This window comes from Armigeres subalbatus, chromosome 3 (assembly GCF_024139115.2).
Source record: "Armigeres subalbatus isolate Guangzhou_Male chromosome 3, GZ_Asu_2, whole genome shotgun sequence".
NCBI lineage: Eukaryota > Metazoa > Arthropoda > Insecta > Diptera > Culicidae > Armigeres > Armigeres subalbatus.
The window spans coordinates 133,729,941-133,752,180 of NC_085141.1; the positions used below are offsets into that span (position 1 = coordinate 133,729,941).

Below are 22,240 nucleotides of genomic sequence, written 5' to 3' on the forward strand. Positions count from 1 at the left end.
TAGTCATATGGCTACTGCTTCTGCCTCATACGCAGGAGGTCGTGGGTTCAATCCCAGGTCCGTTCCATTCTCCTACTTTGTATCTTTCTCTATATTTCTCATGTTCTAGCAATCGCTATGGATTCCATACCGTTTCCATTACTATTCCTATACCTTCAACTTGACAGTAATCTGCTAGAATTGGAAATGAACTATATAGAGCTCGTTTCCTACATCTAATTAGAAATTCCATCAGTTGCTTTCTCCTATCTATCACATTGGCAGCTCGTTAACCAAGACGGACCTCTGTCTCTCGAACCTAACCCAAAAATTCCAACAAAATTCCGCATGAACTCGTGGCAAGTGCAGAGGTACACTGGCCGGCATAATAAAGTGCCCACTTGCCCACTTGTATATTCGGCTTGCAGTGGGCAAGTGATTGCATCATAATTTCCTCCCCCTTCCCTACATTGACTTGCATTCTGACGTGGCAGACGCCAGTATGACCTAACAAATGAGATCACCAGTACTTGTACATTGAAGATGTGTGCTAGTCCCAAGCAAACATCTGTTGGTTCCCTGTGCAAGAACAGCTGATCTGGTCATAATGGAGTAGCAACTACGAGCAGTCAATCCAGCTCAAGCTCAAGCTCATTCTTAATACACAGATAAGAAAAGTCCAACCCCGTACTGCTTACCGTTTTTAATTAAATTACTTCTAGAATTTATAAGAAAAGTTTCAAAAATTTTTCAAGTTTCAAATATTTTCAAATTTCAAATATTTTCAAATTTCAAATATTTTCAAATGTCATCTTTCTGCTTCTTCTTCTTCTTCTTCTTCTTCATGCAACATCAAAGCGCCAATAGTTTGGGATAATAAATAATCTGACCGGCATGGATTTATGGATTGTATAACATTTCGCGGTTGAATATTTCGCGAAATAACATTTGGCGGATTGTACCTTTTCGCCGAATGACTTTTGGCGGAATGTACCATTTCGCGGAATATTAGTAACAAATGCGAAAAAAGGGGCACAGAAATTTTTCCCTCGTTCTTTCTAGTAAAATTGCCATTGAGGACCATGTGTAAAAGAAGTCGAAATGCGTCATCAGCACTGATGTCCTTGCAATTGGAGGTTTTCTAAAGAAACTTATCTTGCAGAATATCCCCCCTTAAGGTATAATCCATTTATTTCGTATAATGCAAAAATCGATCATTTTCAACACTACTTTTTGCATTTCTCGTACACCAAGATGTAACGAAAAGGCTATATATTCACTTCCAAGACGATTTTGTGATAGAAGATCCGGAGATCCATAGTGTTATATACCAATCGACTCAGCTCTTCGAATTGAGATGATGTCTGTCTGTGTGTATGTGTGTGCGTGTGTGTATGTATGTACGCAAAATAAAACTCACTCATCTACTAGGCACTTATCTTGATCCGATTTGTTTGCGATATGTTACATTCGACGGGGAATCATGTCCTATTGTTTCCTATTGAAAATTGGCCAGATCGAACTATGGGATCAAAAGTTTTGGCCAAAATACCATCACGCAGATAAATGTTTTTTGAACTCAATGATATTATGTATAAAAACAACAAAAATAATTATTGTTCCCCGGCTAATAATTTTATTTGTTGAATTCAACAAAAAATCTGATTTGATTAGACGAAAAATATTGTTGTTTATACAATGTTCCAAGACAGCATACAAAATAAAAATGGTTGAATTTACAATATATTTTTTTGTTTGTACAAAAAATATTTTTAATTCAAAAAGAAAAATATTTGCTTTCAACAATATTTTTCTTAAATTCAAAAAAAAAAATATTATAATCAAAAATTTATTACCAATGTTATATAAAATTTCTTGTGATTATCAATTATTTTATGTTTGGGTAGGTTTCGTGTGGAAAATAAAATCACAATAATTATATTTGTATTTTTTTCAAATATTTACTCCACAAACTAGTTACACTGGATTGCAGTAGAAACAACAATGAAAATTTTTGAATTAAATATATCTCAGTTTTGATTTTAAAAATAAAATATTTGGATTTAAAAAATATTTTAATAATTTTATTTTTTAGTTCAAAAAGGTAGATTTTCTCTGCGTGATTTATATACAAAAAACGCCGGACCCGCTAAACCCACACAAGCAACAGAAGGTTATTTGAGTTACCCTCTCTACTTATATCCTGGTTCCCCCAGAAACTGTCCCCAGCATTCATTCATTTATTTAGTCTACATCTAAACAGATAACACTGAATCAACCATTTGACGCCACAATACACGGTTCGAGGCCGCATCTTTCCATCCTCTAATACGCCCCACGCTCGCCAAGTCGTTCTGCACCTGGTCTGCCCATCTCACTCGCTGCGCTTCACGTCGTCTCGTACCTGCCGGATCGGAAGCGAACACCATCTTTGCAGGGTTGCTGTCCGGCATTCTTGCAACATGCCCTGCCCATCGTACCCTTCCGGCTTTAGCTACCTTCTGGATACTGGGTTCGCCGTAGAGCTGGGCGAGCTCATGGTTCATTCTTCGCCGCCACACACCGTCTTCTTGCACACCGCCAAAGATGGTCCTAAGCACCCGTCTCTCGAATACTCCGAGTGCATGCAAGTCCTCTTCGAGCATTGTCCATGTTTCATGTCCGTAGAGGACAACCGGTCTTATTAGCGTCTTGTACACGACACATTTGGTGCGGTGGCGAATCTTTTTTGACCGCAGTTTCTTCTGGAGCCCGTAGTAGGCCCGACTTCCACAGATGATGCGCCTTCGTATTTCACGACTGACATTGTTATCAGCCGTTAGCAAGGATCCGAGGTAGACGAACTCCTCGACCACCTCGAAGGTATCCCCGTCTAACGTAACACTGCTTCCCAGGCGGGCCCTGTCGCGCTCTGTTCCGCCCACAAGCATGTACTTTGTCTTTGAGGCATTCACCACCAGCATTACTTCTGGGGAATAGGAGTACACCCGATTCTGTTTTTACACGTATTTCTTTTTACACGGCTTTTTACAATTTTTGCAAAGTTGCTCCATTTTTCATGATTCGTCGAGAAATCATGAAACTTTTTTTACACGGATTTTAAAATTTTGAACTGAAAACTTTTTTTTACACTGAACGCATCCCCCGAGTAAAAAGGGGTACACAAGTACAAGTACACAATGGACTCGCTCATTCACGCTCACACAGGCACTCATCCCGTATGAGGCTTATTTGGGTGCTCTCTCTAACATACCTTCTTACACACCCTGACACTCTTTCTGACGCACCATATGAGTCTTGACATTTTTTGTTGACATACATAGTCCGCAAGGTTCCATACTGTGTCCGGTGTTATGGAACGTCATGTACGACGGTGTCTTGAGGTTGAAGTTCCCGGTGGGCGTGGTAATCGTCGGCTTCGCTGACGATCAGTGTTGTCATTCTCCTCTGTGTAATAAAGAGCGAGTGCCAGATTACTCTCAACACTCTTCTACAATTGAGAGCATCGCACTCGTCATTGATTGTCTCTACACTCTTTTGCTGCGCGCAGCGATGAACTAAACTGCGCTTACAATTTAAAGCACTCCACACTGTCCCAAACTGTAGCGTGAACAAAAAGCACTGGGATGCGCTGTAGTGATTGAGTGTCAACTAATTCAGTGAACTATACCAGTGCGCACTGAAGATTCTGCACTGCAGTGTGAACTGAAGTGAGCGAAACAGTTGATTGCTGAGATCGTTGGGATCGATTTTTTTTGCAACAATATCTTTCAATATTCCACTAAAAAGCTCAAAATAATTTTCTTACCAATATCTCATTAGCATAGTTTACAGTAACAATTCCTCAACTTTAATTTATCTGTTCAAGGAATTCAAACATGCGAAAATCATGCACGAAAATGCAAAAAAATAAAGAATTTATTCTGAAAATTTTATTGAGTGGTCAAAATCGAAATCGTCCGATTCCTACCCGAAGTGAACCGGTCTAGGGCCCAAAAACACGTTAATAGAGACAACAATAATGAATCTTCCAATTCTATGTCATTTAACAGATAAAAAGTGAGATTACTAGACCTCACTGATTATAATATGCCCAATAACGAGAAACAAGATTTTGAAGCCAGGTGAACTTGCCAGCGGTGTTGAATAGAAATCGAGTAAATCTGCATTCCGCACTATTTACCGTGTTTCCAAATTTCCGAACAATTGAAGTTACTGATTATTTTTTATTCATTCTAATCGGTGCATGGACAAAATCTGGACTTTGTAAAATATTTTTCGTTGCGTAAAGTATGTTTATCTTCTTCTATATAATAAAAATGAGTTGCTCTGTGTTCGTATCCGCATAACTCGAAAACGGCTGGATGGATTTTCTTCATTCCTTCTGCAGATATGTTCGTTACAGTTTCCGACGGGGGTTTATATGACATATGAAAATTCGTATGGGCAGTTCACAACGCGCATTGTCGCCTACTATGCAGGACAATGTCTGCCGGGTCGACTAGTAGTCAATAATTTCTTGGGATAGAAATCAAGCTACTTTTCAATTCAATTTAGCTAAATCCTAACATATATTGGCTCAAGACGAGCCTTGTCTGCAAGTCTTGATAATAAAGAATAAAAAAAAACTTATATTGAATGCATTCTTATTTCAGAGTGGTGTAATGGTAAGGTTTTCATTATTTTGATCTTAAGTTCAACATTTTGCTTGTTTGAATCTGCGAACAAAAAAGGACGATTTAACTATTTTCATAGCCCGAAGTTGTTTGCTGTTTGATGGGATTGGGTGGGAGGAACACTTTTTATGGAGTAGTCTATATTCAATGTTGGATTTCATATTTTTTAATATGTTGCTTTTTCATAGTTTTCACATAAATTGCAAATAGCAGATGCATAGTCAAAATACAATCAAATTAGGCAAACATTTAAGAAGACTTTGAAATATAATAGATGCAGGGTTCTTAATTTTTTAGGATTTGCAACCCATTAACATGGACATGGACAAAATGCATATGTTTTTAAAAATTGAGCATGAGAATTATGACCGTACAATTCGTAGTTGTACTATGTATGTACTATCTTTCTCGAACAACACTACTGGAAGCTTTAAATTTCATAAACTCGACGAGATTTCTTCGTTCGGTTTATAATTGGAATAATTGGAATAATTGAATTTATTTAGGATCACTTAATTTTAAAACTATAACGAGATTGTTGAAATAATCAATAGGGATTAATGCCTTCACACTTTTCAGTAAACCAACGACGTTTCTCAGTAATAAATACCCGAGTCTCGGTAAAAAATTAGGATGATTATTTTGACGTTTACTTATCTTTACTGAAGAAATCATTAAATTCATTGATTGCTGAACAGCACAAAAAGTCGGTAGCAATTTATACAGTGCCACCGGTGAAAAATATAAATTTACCCTCCAGCCTTCAAAAAATACGAAACGCGGTTGTAGAGCTTCTCCCTGTTGTTTCGTTGCTTACATTTTGAGCTGAAGACATTTGTAGTTGATTTCCGTCGTGTTGGTTTCCAAAAGTGAACTTTTTGTAAAACTCAACCACAGATCGCACAGCTGTGTAAAACAATTTGAAATGCATCATGAGAACCGGTGCCCTCTGTGTTTGCAACTTTTTAAAATAATTTATCATGAAGTATAGCTTCCCGAATTATCGTATCGAACATCTTGCATATTATCAAATATTATATTACTTCAAAATCTTTGATATTATGCTACATATCGTAAGTGATGATGATAACAAGTGAGAGATTTTCTTTTTATTCATTCTCAATCTGACAGTAATATATCAAAACCTGCCAAAGTCTTAAATTATCCATACATTTATTTTATGCAAAAGAACATTGATTAGATATACTGTCCAGTCAGTAAAATATTTTTCCCAAAAACAAATCCTCATTTACTGACTAACCTGATATTTTTGAATATGCTGAAAACTCGGAAAAGCAAAATATTACTGTTGAAATTACTAAGTGATCCGTATTCAGAAAACTCAGTAAAGTTTTACTGACTCTGGTGAATTAAAGTGGCTGTATGAATAATAACGAGAAAGGTGACATCACTCAATAAAAAAAATAGGTTTTTCGAGATAGAACATGCAGAACAAAAAGTAAACTAATTTATGATTTTGAAAATGTTTTTCTGTTTTTGCAGACGTGCGTATTGGTATTTATTTACTTCTGGTTAAATGGTTCAACAAATGAGATTTGTTTTTATAATTGGTTTTAAAAGATTTTTTATTTGATTAGGGTAATTCGCCAAATGTTGAACGGCTAATTTCATCGCCTATTGTTGAACTCACGTGCATTTCTTATGGGAGTTCAACAATAGGCGACAAAATCAGCCGTTCAACATTTGACGGTTTCCCCTAGTTATGTTTTTGATTCATCGCTATTTTGATTTAATATATCTTATCTCTTTTCATTTGATTTTCATTATATTCATTCATGTAAAATTTGAGGATAATTTTTGTTAAATTTTTCATAGAAATCTTAAACTAAAACTAAACTTTCTTTAATAACTTGATTACGCATATGCACCGCATATGTTTCCGAAATGGACTTGAATCTAACTTTGTGAATCCACGTGTCTTGGTGGGAATCGAATCCTCAATATCCTACTCTTGACACTAAAACCCACAGACATATTGTGTATAGAGTGTGAATCAAACACACTCTGCTATGCCAACGGCTTTTGCTTGGCTAAAGCAACAAACTAACAGTTCGTTGTTTGAATTCAACCTCTGGAATGAGTTATTGATGAACTACTAAGTGATCGAGCCCAAATTACCAAATGATCAAAAACATCCTTGTTTACAACGCTATGACTATCAACTCTGCTTATCCTTATGATTTACAAAATTAAAATATTAAAATTCCGCAAATAAGGGGGTACTTGTTTACAATAGCATTTCTTTTATCGCTATACTTTAGCAATCCGAAAGATAGATCAAAACGAAGAATAGCAACCGAAAAGGTTCATAAAATCTATTTAACAACGCTACACAGTCGCTACGTGGAATTTAAAATAGTAACGTTTTATGTTACAGTCGATTGCTGCTGTTGATACTTTCATACAGCGTACCCGTTTCACATTGATTCCGGAATCCGGACTTTTTGCATGCGACTCATGCGAGTCTTTCATCGCAACATCGATCAGGGAACGAATAACTAAACATCAGAATCGTTCGGGCGCAACTCTTTGGTGATATCACTGCAGTGGTACACTGGAGTGAGGCACACTGAGGATCTCACTGAAGTGAGAGAACTTGAGTGCACATTAAATTCACTTCTCTAGAGTGGTGAGTGGGTGTACGCTGCCTTGATTTCTCTACGCACGCATATCAGATCACTCACAGCAGAAGGTTCATTTTACTCGCTGCGTTTTGATTCTGTTATCCTCATTTCAATCGAATCTCTTACACTCTAGTGTGAAACCCCAGTGAAATGACATCACTGCTGACGATATTACGCTGGAGGTCTACGGCGAATCGATCGAAGAGGTGGAGTTGACTGCAGCCCACTGGATCGCAATTGTGGAGGAGTGGATGAGTTCCAGGAAGTTAGAACTGGCTCACCACAAGACTGAGGTTGTTGTTGTTAACAACCGAAAGTCGGAGCAACAGCACGGTCACCTCTGAACGCTCCATCAAACTCTTGGGGGTAATGATCGACGATAAGCTCACCTTTGGTAGCCACGTCAATTACGCCTGCAAGCGTGCCTCCACAGCTATAATGGCATTGTCCCGGATGATGTCCAATAGCTCTGCGGTTTATGCCAGCAAGCGCAAGCTTCTGGCTAGCGTTGCTCTGTCCATTCTGAGGTATGGGGGGCCAGCTTGGGGCACGGCCCTGCGTATTAACTGCTACAGAACGAAGTTAGAAAGTACGTATAGGCCTAAGAGTTGCGAGCGCGTACCGTACCGTGTCGCACGATGCACTTTGCGTCATCACCGGTATGATGCCTATTGACATCGTTATCGGTGAAGACATAGAGTGCTTCGAAATGCGCGGCACGAGAGGCATCCGTATGACTGTCAGGTTGGCCTCAATGGTCAAATGGCAGCGTGCGTGGGACAGTTCCACTAAGGGTAGATGGACACATCGGTTGATACCGGAGATAGGTACGTGGGTCAAGAGGCGCCATGGGGAAATCACTTTCCACCTGACCCAGGTCCTTACAGGCCATGGTTGCTTCAGACAGTACCTACACCGGTTCGGACACTTTCGGCCTCGCCCGAGTGTCCGGTGTGCATAGGTTTAGAGGAAACGGCGGAACACGTGTGTTGGGAAAACTCAAATTTTCGAAAAATCGAGAATGGTCAAACTCACCCACGATTTTACTTTTAAATTATCAAGTGATTAAAACTCGCCAGCGATTAAGAATCGTTTGAAAATCGTATCTTGATTTGAAGCATTTACCGTTACCTTTTTAACTATTTTTCCGTACTAGCATGAAACTATAACGCCAAATCGAAGGTATAACGGGACTGTTGACAATTAGCTATTATTAGTGAAGATTAATGATTGAATGAAAATTCTGTGTTTATTATCGTTTGAGTACAAAATTTGAGAAGTTGTCGCCGACAACAACTCGCCTACTGTTTTCACGTGAAAGTTTTCACATGAAAATTGCAATCATGATCGTCTGATAATGATTAAGCACAACACTGTTCGTGTGCCCGCGTTTTCGCACAATGCGTGACCACATGTGGTCTGGACACTACCCCGGACAACCGGTGCCCTGTGATCGAACTCGATCCTTTTATCGAACAAGTGGCCGCGTGAAGAACAACATGGTATCGTCGCTTTCGCGGCGTCGGTCAACCGGGCGGGTTCCGAGCCCGAGGACGGAAAGGGGTCCTCGTCAAGGCTGGGGCAGGCGTAGGCACCGCGTCGGCAAATCCCTCTGTGTGCTGGCGAATAGGCCCTATCGCAGAGAGGTCAATTTGGGGTGCACGCGGCATCATCATTCTTGATACCAGTCGTGCAGAGGGAAGCAGGCGCGAAGTCGACCCTTCCCACCTTCCGAGGACATAGGGCGTGGTAAGGCCACCTGGAAAGCCGGCAATGCGCTGGCACGATACCATGGTGTTCTTCTAAAAAAGCGAGTCACGTTGTTCGATGCTGCAAGGACACGCAGCTAACCTCGAGGGTGCGTTATGCACTGGCCCCCCTTTGAAGCATTACTTTCTGGTTGTACCGAAGGGACGATGGGCTTGACGGCAATGGAAACGGTTTAGCGGGTCGGGGATGCAGTCCTGCCTCCCTCATTGGAGGTGGCCCCTAACCCCGCAATTCCTGGACAACCCAGGATGTCTGTTGAGCAGATTCCCCCTCCATTGCTTAGGAAGAAAAAAAAAAACCATATGAGTCTTACTTGGATGCTCACCACTGACATACCATTTGAGTCTAACTTGGGTGCTCAGCCTTTACGCACCATGTGAGCCTAACTTGGATGCTCACCCTACCATCTGATTCACACTTTAGCACTTTGGGTGCTCACTCTAGCACACCCTGCCACTCCTCCTGACACACCATGTGGGACTTACTTAGGTTCTCATTTCTAAGAAGCCATGCGAGGATGACTTGGGTGCTCGCCCTTAACGTACCATGTGAGTCTGTCTTGGATGCCTCGAGGTGTCGATAGCGATAGATATTAACAGTTCTACGCTACGACCCTCCTACCTCGGCAATCAGATGCGCGCGCCACGAGTGATCGATTGGCCAACTAATGATTATTTAAATTGACCAGTAAATCAGTGAACGATGAGAATTTCACAAGTGTTATGTCTGTTTGTCTGTGGTTTAACTACAACAGTTGAATGATGATTTTTTTTAGGTTTTTCAGCGCTTTTCGAAATGATTTCCTAAGGCAGTAGTAGGCATATAATGGTAGTAGATTGATAAGAATATTATTTTGAGCAAGTGGAATGTCTTTACTTGTCAGACGAGTTCGTACAATCCCATTTACTTCTTCCTCTTGATTATACACCCGATTCTTTTTTTAAACGGGGGATGCGTTCCGTGTAAAAAAAGTTTTCAGTTCAAAATTTTAAAATCCGTGTAAAAAAAGTTTTATGATTTCTCGACGAATCATGAAAAATGGAGCAACTTTGCAAACATTTTGTTTGGTATTTTTTTACACGGCCGTGTAAAAAAAACCGTGTAAAAACAGACTCGGTTGTACCTTTGACATATACGTATGTCGACCTCAACAGTAAGGCTGTCTTCAGTGTCTCGTACTTATGGCGGTATATTGATAATAAATATGTACTATAGAACCTGTTCTTAATTTCTTGGAAAATATAAAAGCAATAAAAATTCAAATAATATATTGATTTATCAAAATTTTCTTTAACGAATCCGGGAATTTCTTTTTTATTATTTTCAATTTTTATTTTTAAACTCCCTCGCCTTACTTTGACCTCTCGGAGACCACCAGGACATAGTTCTAAATATTTGTAAAAGCCCAACCAAACAGTGATCAATAGATGATATTCAAACAGGGTTCAATAAGCGTTTTTTGTTTCGTCTTCAGCCAAATTCAATCCGAAGATGACAGATCTAATTCGCCAAAAAAGCAACAATTCAAAAGTGTTCCCAAAAAACGAATAAACTCACCGACCAGCAAAAAAGCGGCGACCGGCAAAAGTTCTCCAACCACTTGCAAAAAGTCACCCATTTCGGTGTCCCCAGATTCGAAAGCGTTAGCCACATCGAAAAAGTTGAAAACCATGATTGAAGCACCTGCTCTGCCAAACCAGGAACCGTCCAGCTCGTGTGGAGTAAAGCGGAAAGCAATTCCCATACCCGGCATGAATACCAGCACCACAGTCGGCAGCTCAACAACCGACGAGGCAATCCTTTCCATAAAGAAAGAAAGATGTGACTCGAGCGAACCCCAGGAGCCTACCGAACTACCCAGCCAAACTAGCTGGACCAGAGACGAGGATAAGGTCATTCTGGAGGAGATCAAGGTGGGCTATAGCACGGTGGAGCAGCTGGTGGAAAGAATTGGGATGAAAATTAAGGGAAGGCATGCGGCGGAGATACGACGGCGGCACGAGTTTTTGATGGAAGTGCTGAAAAAATTCCAGAAATCTAATTAGACTGCAGATAGCATAATCGGAGATCTTAAAATGTGTGTTTTTATCCACAGTTGAATACATTTCGTTCACAATGTAAAATATATTCTAGGTATTTATTGCTGTGAAGAAAAAATGGATACTTTTTTTTTCATTTATAGAGAAATGTTCATTAGAGAAATTCATTGTAGGTCGATTGCTACAACAATCTCTGGAAGGCCTCTTTATGCCACCTTCTCACGCCAGATTAACAACTTAGTCTTGCTCGTCTTTAGACCACAACTTGTGCTTATTCTTCGGATGATTCGAGGGTGATCGATTTGGACTATTCTCATGTAAAAAGATGGGAGGTTAGTAGAAAATTTCCACTTCATTCTAAACGACTCACAAGACGTAAAATAAGTCTACATCAATCAGGATTATGTTCTTTCTCGAAAACACTCACATCTGCTATAACGAAACCTATTTTACTTGGGATTCTTACTTTGTTGATAAGTTCCCCGCCAGTCAATTATCGTCTATGATTGGAGAGTGATACCGTGATACCATTTAAGAAACAACTACGTAGAAGCTGCTTTAGAGCCTTTATTATTTCATCTAATAGCTCAATATCTAGACTAAAAAAACTGCAATAAGTTGATGCTCAATGTTAATAAAAATGCAATTTTATGACATCTGGAATATTTGAACGCGTCTCACCCTCTCACAATTATTATTTCGTGAATTACTTCCGACTAGTTTCATTCATATATTTGAGCCTCAATCAACAGGAACTTATCGGTCTTTCTTGGCCACGCCCTTCAGTCGTTCTAACCTTTGCAGCAAAGTTGGATGCGAATGGTTCCAAGCTGAGTACATCCAGTCGTAGATTGGAAAGCCAAGATTGTCGATGTGCAGCTTGACCAGAGCCTTTCCCAATTCTTTAGAATACCCGAGCCCGTTGGCAAAGTCATCGGCTTGATACTCGAAGCGACGAGACAAAATAGTCATACCGAATGAAATAAGGGTATTGTACGGGGCCAGGACATACATTACGATGACCAGAAATCCAATCAGAATAGGTTGAACGTTTGGTGGAAAACCAACCGCTTGGTACAGCGGAGAGTACTTAAACAGCTGCGAGAAGGCGATAAATATCAAGAACATCTGGACCTGCATGATAATGATATTCTTCCGGATGTGTCCAAGCTTCCAGTGGCCCAGTTCATGCGCAAGCACCGCTAGAACTTCCTTGTTTTCACAGCCTTTTCCTTTCTCGTCTTCCGCTAGCGTCGAATCGTCTGGAAGTCCCTTATTCAAAAGCAGTGTGTCGAACAGAACGATTCGCTTAGCTCCAAAAAGTCCTGTGAAATATGCGTTGCTGTGAGCCGAGCGCTTTGATCCTTCTACGACGAATAACTTTCCGAGTGGGAATTTCAACGATGCCGCCAGTTGTTCGATACTTGTTCTGAGCTCACCGTCTTCTAGCGGACGGAACTTGTCAAACAATGGAGCAATATAGACAGGATAAACTGTAATCAATACCAACGAAACAACTCCGACGAAAGCCCACAACCAGATGAAAAAGTAATCGCCTCCAATTTGAACGATGTATACGATAGCAGATACAATCGGAATAGATAGAACCTGTCCAACGAGGAAGGATTTAATCTGATCCTTTACGAAAAAACCGGGTGTCTGCTTGTTGAACCCATGCTTCTCTTCCAAAACGAACGTTCCGTAAATTTTGAACGGCATATCCTTGAACATCCCAATGATGTTAATTATGACCAAAAACACTATGCTCACGTGAATTTCGTTGGCCGGATTCAACCCAACCCTTGGGGATAGTTGCAAGGCTCTGGACCAAACCATGGCCACAAAACCGCTGTACAATTCAATTGAGCTGATTGCGACATCGCACACCAACAGCTTGAACACTTCAAAGTTTGCTTTATCCAGTCCATACAGCCTTGCCTTTTCGAATGTTTCCTTCTTCATTACATCACGCAACTCCTGCGGAATCTCTTTGCTGGTTTCATAGATGAAAATCTGCCTACGGGTGAGATACAAGTTGACCAGATTTTCCAGAAAAAGGAAAATTAAAATCGAGTAGAGCGTAAGCTCGCTCTTCGACAACTCCTCCAGCATGGCTGAAATATGACAGAAATAATTGAACATAGGAAAACTAAATTTAAATATTCTCTCGTAATATTACCTTTGCTGTGAAGGACAGTTCAATAACTATAATATATTTCAATGGTCCTCAGGTCCTAAAAGCACAAAACGAAGATCGGCTAACTTTTTTTCGACTGAAGAAAAAACAATTCAGTCCAAAAAGTGCAGAATCGCTGATTTGCTGGATGGTAAGATGACGCTTTCGTAATTCATATTTTGACAGCTGCATCCAATCCGGGCGATGTTTTCAAGCCCTTCAAAAATTTCGTTCACACTGAAGTACAAAACTTCCCAAAATTGAGTACTCTCCATACACTGAAAACCAAAACTATCCAAAAGCAGGTTGTTTGCACTCAAAATCGTAGTTTGGGCCAATAACCCAAATTTGAGTAAAATGACTTTTCCGGCACTAGGTACACTCAGAAATAAAGAAAACTGATTTTAGAATACAATTTAACCTACACTCAGAAATTAATTTATACTAAATAGATTTAAAGTCATTCTAAATGACTATTCGCCTGGTTGACCCCAAGCTTGTTTAAGGCCACCTTACACCTCGGGAAAATTTTCCTCCGGATTTTGGTCCCCGTGCATTTTAAATGGGGCCGGGATTTTGATTTTCCGTGCTCAAATCCCGAAAACATCGCATATGCAAAAATGCATGGGGAAAAAATCCGCGGACCAAATTCCCGAGGTGTAAGGTAGCCTTTAACTTGCAACAATACGAGCATAGTATAACTTTTGTTTATACTGCATTTAGTATAACTTTGAAATATATAGAATAGAATACTTTGAAAGAAATGATTCATTGCTTTGTTTTTGTTCTATTCAGCTTGCCAAGAAAACATAAACAAACAAATCTGTTCTTTTTTTCTAACTACATAGGAACGTTTTATTTAAAGTTTAAAATTATAATAATAATTAAAAGTACATATTGGAATCATTGTGTTGCTTTTTTACGCCCTCCATCGTATTTGATGACCCTCGAAAGTTTCCTCCGAAAGCGCTACAGACTTGCGAAAGATGTGCTCTTCGATCACAAGGATGGAAAAAACGGAACAATCGGTGCGGATTTTTTTTTCTCCCGGATGATGCTTTTGTTGCTTGCAACCGCCTAGCATATCGCACATAAGCAAGTTCAACTGAACATAAAGAGAAATACATTGATAACATTATCAACCAAAACACATTTCTAGATTGCTTTGAGAATAGGTCGTATGTGCAAAAGAGAGATTCTCTTTGTTCACGCTCTCTTTCGCTAATAGTTCGGCAAGTTTAGCATTTTCTGCTACATTTTCACTTTAGCACGCTAGACAAAGTTATTGTCTTTAGATATCTGCCAAAAACCCAACATAAATTTGTGTATAGCTTTGTAATAATCGAAAGAGAATGTAACCGAAGAGAGGCTCTCTTTTGCACATACGACCTATTCTCAAAGCACTCTAGATTTATGGAATCTACGTACCGTACTTAATTTGACTGCCTCTTATCGTGCCCGAGATTGTGCCCAGGCGCGCAAAACTCTTCATTTGTGTTGAGGGATGGTAGGTCTAGATACATAAAAAACAATCGAAATAAATATCCATATTGTTCACTAAGCCTTTCACTTTCTCACCGTGGTTGGTAAAATTATATTACGAATAATTATTTGAATTATTCAAATTCGAGGAACTAGATAGAAATTATACATGACCGCACGCGCAGAGATTTTTTTTCACGAGGCAGAATGCAAAGAAAAATATACTCCAGTTATTCTGCCTTAGGTTAAGTTATGACGCTTGGATAGTATACTTTTTAAACTAATGGATTATAACATGCAGAAATGATAAAACAGCTTAATTTTAAACCTTTCTTGGATTTATAATATTTCTGAGTGTATGTTGGCATTTTTTAAATTTAAACTATCATTAGATTGAAATTTATACTATTTAACATTGAAAGTTAATCTTTGAATGATTTACACGCAAATATTTTGTTCATGTATTATTTGTGATTGTCACCGAAATTTATTTGTACAAACGTGAACTGTTCCGGGAGAAATCGCGAAAAAAGAAATTCAATTGCTCATTCGTACCTCCTGATATTGCCGGATGGATAAGATAAATAGTGTCAAATAGCTGAAAACCACATTTTCAAAGCCCATTACGGAAGTTGCGTGACAATGCTGACATATTCTGAATACGCCGGATTATTCGCCGAAGATGGCGGTCAGACGCTGTACTGCTTCACGGACATTGTAATGGAAATTCCTTCTTAAATTGGAAAGTTACCATATTCCTGAGGTAGTATGTTCTCTATTACATAAAAAAGGAATGAAATATGATTTATAAAATTTGATTACGTTTCAGAGAGATTGATGATTGTGGAAATTAAGGCATGCCCCGTATAGAAATAAATCGTACGTTAAATGATCAATATCGTAAGCTTTCCATTCCCCTTGTAATCATCATTAATTGTACGATACATATACAATCATATGATAAATATGTTTGCCGACCTAATCATACAAAATTATTGGCAAATTATATATGTTATAATGATGATTACTAGAATGGGAATTGAAAAATAATATGCGGGGAAAAAATCATACCTGATATAGACGAATCCAAGTAAAAATAAGAAGAAGACACACGACGGTGTTAACTTTGACAGATCCTACAGCTCAGCATAGGGAGATCATTTTTAAATGCTTATAATAAATTCTAGACAAATTGTAATTAAAATCTGATTGATGTACGGTACGGAAAAAGTTCCGAATTACATATCTGGAAGCTTATCTCAATTTTTTTAATTTTTTCCAAAAATGTATCTATCATACAGTTCGGAACTTTTTCCGTATCATACATCAATCAGATTTTAATTACATTTTGTCTAGAATTTATTATAAGCATTTTAAAATGATCTCCCTATGCTGAGCTGTAGGATCTGTCAAAGTTAACACCGTCGTGTGTCTTCTTCTTATTTTTACTTGGATTCGTCTATAATTTGGGTAGCTATTTACACCCGACTGCATAAATAAAAGAAATTTTTATTTTCAGTGTTATAGTGACATTTCTGTCGACGACGTTGATCGCCGGAAATTATTCTTTTCTGGAAGTCGTTGGTGAGCCAAAAACAAAGAAGGACTAAAATGTAAGTAAGTTAATTTTTTATTATATAAAACGGAAAGTGAATTTATTTTTATTCCTCATATGTTTGTTTATTCACAGAATCCACTACACGGGAAAACGTAAAACGGATGCCACATGCCACCTGGGGCACTGGTGTTACGCCACTCCATACAGAGCTAGCGGAGAAGCAAATCAGCTGAACAAAAAGGATATGCTTGAGATGGTAATATTTTTTTGTGATACTCCTTTCAATATATTCTGCGTAACACGGTGAATAACAATGTTTGAGACCGTCGATCCAATGATTGAACGGTATTGTGATAGACCATCCCGCGGTACCGGATGTCTGATAAAAACACTCCCAAAAGCTCGCCCAAAACTATTCGGCCGAAACATCGGTATGCGGTATGACCAATCACAATAATCTTTCAATTATTGGACCGATGTCAGTTGGCAGGTTATGGCTACCTCCGTTCTGCTCATGATCTTTTATATCGTGAATAGACAATACTCTATGTATTTGGCGTGAAACCAAACTTGGAACAAACCTTGAAACAAATGAGTCCTAAGTCCCCTACGAAATGCAGCGGAACGGCAACGGAAATGGCAAGATTGGACAAACAGCCGGTATACTTACCACTTCCGTCGACGTTTCGTTACATTGCGTTTAGGATATTAAGGTACTGGTATCCTGCAAAGTAGTCAATAGAGGATACTGCTGAGTTTAATGGTTCATACAAAATGTGTTTCAAGGGGAAGAGTTGGGATTCAAAATTGTCACATACGTGTATAAGAAAAGCACCATCCAGCACCGATATGTAGATAATTTGTTTTAATATAATTCACAGGTGGAGTATCCAGCTTGGTAATGGCGGAGATCAAACGTTCCTGTATTTCCAAACTGATAATAGTTACAAGAAAAATATGGATGATGCACTATATGAAAAAGAAAACTATGTAAGATAATAAATGCAATATAATAGCAATAACAGAAACTTTCTTGTGTTGGCTTAATTCATAGAAAATTTAAAATCACCCAAATATAAATATTACCCTATTGTGGTTTGTAAAATAGTATACATATTATAATTTAGTTATCATATAATCGAATAATTATCGCACAACGTTTAATTTGGATTAATAGCTTAATCATCAAAAATCATACTATTCATCATCTTTATTGTATATAATCAAACCCCAGATGATCACACGAAACAAAAACGAAGATAAACTAATGATTCACGGTAAAATTGGTCCGCAAAAATACATGGAAAAGTTGGTGTTTCTGAATGGTAACGATACTTAACAACCCATTCAATGTATCATCCAAAAGCTAAATATTTTAAGGGCTATCATAAATATCATTCGTGATATAATTAACGTACGGTATTTCATATGATTCCTCAAATAATTCATCTATAATTTACTATACTCAAAAAACGATTACTAGAAAAATAGTTGAATAATTCCATTTTATTCGGGGCATGCTACAGGATACGAGTACCTCGACGAGCACAAAGGACCGAGAGTCAATACGATGTTCAGAGTGGACATCAGTTTATCATCAAATTATGGAGCAAAGGAATTTACCAGGAAGAAACGCAAATACCCACCAAAAAAGTCATCAGCTGTTATAATTGTGGTTATGTTATGTGGTTATGTGGTACAGTTTGAACTCTTTAGAGCCGAAAGATGGTTTTTTTGAAACTTGCTTATATTATCGCCAATTTATCACGATGGATACCGATATGATGATGATTGCTTTCTTAGGATTAGTATTGATATGTATCCTAAATTGGAGTAAACCAATTTAAGCGTGTATGCGCTATAAACTATTTTATAGTTATCGATATGTCAAAGCATAATAAAATAGGCAGACCGATCTATGTCGGTCTCTTTCGTTATCCAGACATCAACTGAGATACACGTCTTTCCGAACAGCTCCGAAATCTACCTAAAACTAATCAAGTAATATTGCCTTTCCGCGAGTGTCCGCCTCTGATCAATAATTGCCGTTGCCTTCTGCTTTGTTTCCCGTACATTTCATTGGCGACGAGGAAAACGGTTCAAGTGCAGTGCGTGTGTTAAAAGCTGTGCTGTTCCCGGTGCGACATTGCCGGACGGACTTTAACAGTGAAGATAGTGTCGTTGCCATTCGGCGGCGGCGAGAAAATCTTCAGCAGCAACAAAGTATTGGTTGCAGAGCAGGTGGCAGAGATACGGAATAAATCAGACGGGAACGTTCCGGGAAAAAGGTATAGTGGCGATTGCCGGCGAAGAGGAAGTTTTTCCTTTCCTTCTGGAATTAGAACTCGCTGAAACTACCGGAGCAAAGCATTTTTTCGGGTTTGATATTATTGTATTGCGGTAAGTCCTTTTTGATTATACATTGTTTCTTTTATTTGAAATTTGAAAGTTTTGAGAAAAAAGTGAATGTTTTAGCTCTGGATTATATTTGTTTGTGAAAGAGGGCATTGTGTAGAAGAACAATTGGACAAAATGCTGTTTATCGCATGAATGGCGGATACACTAACGTGAAACGGTTTTGATATATTTATTTAGTGATTTTTTTATTTTTCTTGATGATCATGGAAGTTTTTTGCTTTTAATTAGTTGTGCGTGAATTTTTTGAAATCAGTTAAGATCTTTTTAATTAGTGTGCTTTTATGGTATCATTGTAACAAATTGATTTGAAACATTTATCCGAATTATTTTGGGGTTATTCCTTATTCAAATTGAATTATTTTGGTTGGTTTTAAAAGTTATAGAAATGATTTCGTACGTAGCACCAAATATCGATCCGTACCGTAAGGGACAATCTTTCGCATCATGGTTCAAGCGGCTTGGGTACCATTTTCGTGTCAATAAAGTAGCAGATGCCGACAAGAAAGACCAGATGTTCCTTCTTGGAGGTGATTATCTTTTTGAAGTGGCTCAAAATTTGTACTTTAGTGAACAGTTACTTGATGATGCACCGTTAGATGAACTGATTGATAAACTTAAACAAAAGTTAGACAAAACTGATACAGCTTTGATTCAACGGTTTAAATTTGGGTCCCGAGTACAGCAACCTGGTGAAACAGCCAGTGATTTTCTTTTTTCGCTTAAAATCCAAGCTGAGTATTGTAACTTTAAAGGTGATAAACAGGATCGCATACTTGATCGAGTACTCATTGGCTTGTCGGATGACGCCTTGAGACAAAAGTTATTAGCGGAAGATGGGGACAAATTGAATCTCGCTCAAGTTGAGAAAATTATTTCTACATGGGAGTTTGCTGCTTCTAATGCAAAAACATTAACACAAAACAATTCTCTTGAACAAATCGCTTCTATTGTTGGAAGTCGTGGTAACCTTTTTCAACGCCTGGCAAATTTAAATCAAGGGCATGGTCCAGTGAAGAGCCGAGTAGGCTACAGACATTTTCCAGGCGATGACGAGCGCAACGCAAAACCCTACAATAGGTACAACAATCGCGCGAATCATCGTTCGGAGACTGAACGGGTTAGACAAGAGCGGCACCATGAACAACAAAAGTGGTACCAGGATGCAGTGGTTCACCCGGTGGAACTCAAAAGCGATGAGCAACTAGTAATCGACCGACGAGTGTGCTACTATTGTGGAGTTCGAGGACATGTTCGCAGGAGGTGCCCGAAGCTGGAACAATTCAAGAGGAGTCCGATCAATAACATCAACTTTGAAAAAACCTGTGCGAAAAATGACGATAATTTGTCGAATATGATGAGTTGTTGGGAAGACAAGAGTGATGATTCGGATCCAGGTGAATTACAGTGCATGCATGTTTCCTCCATTGACAAAAGTCATCCATGTTTACTAGAACTGGATATTCAAGGCATCAATGTGCAGATGGAGATTGATAGTGGCTCCGACGTTTCCGTGATTGGTAAGAAGCTATTTTTGGCTAAATTCGATGTTCCACTTGAAAAAAGTTCCAATAGTTTGATAGTGGTAAACGGTTCTCGATTGAAAATTGTTGGGAAAGTTGTTGTTTCGGTAGTATTTCGGAATATAAAGGCAAAATTGAAACTTCTAGTATTGGATAGTGATCATGATTTTATTCCTTTATTTGGGAGAACCTGGTTGGATGTTTTCTTTCCCAACTGGCGCAATAGTTTTGAAAAACAAGTAACTGGAAACAGAATAAGTATACACAAGAACAACGATTTAATGATTTATGTCAAGACTAAATTGTCTGATGTTTTCATTAAAGATTTTTTGACTCATATTAAAGGTAATGAAGCCGAGTTGGTTTTAAAAATTGACACACCTATTTATAGGAAAGCTATTGACGTTCCCTATGCAATAAGGGATAATAGTGCTGATATTTGTTTGCGATTCCCATTGGAGCAGTCAGTTGCTGATTTGGAAAAAGATTGTTAGTGCTTGTGATGCTTCTGCTGTTATGGCAGAGCAACAAAAACAGTTGAATAATTTGAAATGTACTCCTTCCACAACACTTTTGATAGAATACACCAAGAATATTGCTACTATAAGCTTTACATTTGTTTATTGAACTCTGATGGCTTTTCAAAGTGGATGGAAGTTGAATGGAGGAAAAATAAAAATGAATGCGAAGAATTGATAAAACTACTGTTAGCATATTTGGCTAAATTTGGGTTTCCTGACAAAATGTCAACTAATGGTCCTCTATTAAATACTCATGATTTCAAGATTTTTTTTGAGAGGCAAGGAATGTGGGTTTTAAACAGTCCTCCATATAATCCTGCTATGAATGGCAAGGGGAAGAGACTAGTTCGTATGGTTAATGATTTAGTGAAAATGTTTCTACTTGACCCAAAATGCTTATACGCAAAACTGGAGGATCTAATTGGACTATTTTTAATAAATTTTGAAAACAATGTGACGATGGAAGGATTTATTTCTTCTCAGATAGTTTTAGTCCATACTTTTAAACTGTTAATCAATATGATTAATGTAAAGAAATACAAAGACAATAAAATCGTACCATTAATTAATTGTGATAATCGTAAGGGTGAAATAAACTCTGGATCTAACAACGGTATTGGTAAAATGCCCAGTAAAAATCCTTTGGATAGTCTGATGGCTAATGATGCTCTATGGTACAAGAATAGTAATCGCCATCAGGCTAAATTGTTAAAAGCGTATTTGTTTAAACGTATCTGTAAAAATATTTCCCAGATAACGATTGGACAACGGAAAACAACTACGACGAACCGAAGCCAAATGAAGTTCGTTGACGATGTGGGTATTCGGCGACGCCGATCGATGGTGGTGTATGTCGATCCCTATGTCGATGATCCCGGTCCATCACCACCACCACGTAGTACGATCGGCGAGGAGCTTTGCAAGGTGCCTTTCCGGGGATTCCTGGAGCGCGAGTTGCAGAGACGAGAAGATGAATTGCCGCCGGTTAAGCCGAATCGAAAACGAAAGTACGTGAATTTGGCGCTCGATGGCCTGCCGAGGCGTTCGAAGAGAACGCGAAGAAGAATCAAAAGTGAATTTCAATATCTATTTATTCGAATTGAATTTGTTAATATGTTAATAGTAACTATCGAGTTGTATATGATATTTTTAATGTGAAATACCATCGAGTAACTTCCGAAGAGGGAAGGACTGATATGTATCCTAAATTGGAGTAAACCAATTTAAGCGTGTATGCGCTATAAACTATTTTATAGTTATCGATATGTCAAAGCATAATAAAATAGGCAGACCGATCTATGTCGGTCTCTTTCGTTATCCAGACATCAACTGAGATACACGTCTTTCCGAACAGCTCCGAAATCTACCTAAAACTAATCAAGTAATATTGCCTTTCCGCGAGTGTCCGCCTCTGATCAATAATTGCCGTTGCCTTCTGCTTTGTTTCCCGTACATT

At 38.6% G+C, this 22,240-nt stretch overlaps 2 protein-coding genes and 2 long non-coding RNA genes across 5 annotated transcripts in view; 3 read left to right on the forward strand and 1 right to left on the reverse strand.

Annotated features, from left to right (window-relative positions):
* Window positions 1–11,193, forward strand: part of LOC134220586 (uncharacterized) — a 29,861-nt gene extending 18,668 nt beyond the window's left edge. Inside the window, exon 8 of the mRNA XM_062699678.1 lies at window positions 10,545–11,193. Within this exon, the coding sequence (XP_062555662.1) occupies window positions 10,545–11,115 (571 nt within the window). The 3' untranslated portion in view covers window positions 11,116–11,193. The remainder of the gene's footprint in view (window positions 1–10,544) is intronic.
* A 463-nt stretch (window positions 11,194–11,656) lies between these two features.
* LOC134220587 (CAAX prenyl protease 1 homolog) lies at window positions 11,657–13,458 on the reverse strand. Its single transcript, XM_062699679.1, has 2 exons — window positions 13,289–13,458; window positions 11,657–13,223 (listed from the first exon to the last, which is right to left on the reverse strand). Exon 2 carries the CDS (start codon window positions 13,219–13,221, stop codon window positions 11,866–11,868), a length of 1,356 nt encoding a protein of 451 aa, XP_062555663.1. The 5' UTR covers window positions 13,222–13,223; window positions 13,289–13,458; the 3' UTR covers window positions 11,657–11,865.
* Window positions 13,459–16,247: 2,789 nt separating this feature from the next.
* On the forward strand, window positions 16,248–17,370 carry LOC134224940 (uncharacterized). 2 transcript variants are annotated; one of them, XR_009983114.1, is made up of 3 exons: window positions 16,248–16,380; window positions 16,458–16,581; window positions 17,207–17,370. It is a non-coding gene; the product is annotated as an uncharacterized LOC134224940 (long non-coding RNA). The 2 variants fall into 2 exon arrangements; XR_009983115.1 differs by having other exon boundaries at window positions 16,257–16,384.
* Window positions 17,371–18,318: 948 nt separating this feature from the next.
* Window positions 18,319–22,113, forward strand: LOC134220130 (uncharacterized). The gene is made up of 2 exons (XR_009981771.1): window positions 18,319–18,725; window positions 21,538–22,113. It is a non-coding gene; the product is annotated as an uncharacterized LOC134220130 (long non-coding RNA).
* The last annotated feature ends 127 nt before the right edge of the window (window positions 22,114–22,240 follow it).

Excerpts from the sequence above, each read along its gene's own strand:
- LOC134220587 (XM_062699679.1), bottom strand. The coding sequence starts at position 13,221 with ATGCTGGAGGAGTTGTCGAAGAGCGAGCTTACGCTCTACTCGATTTTA.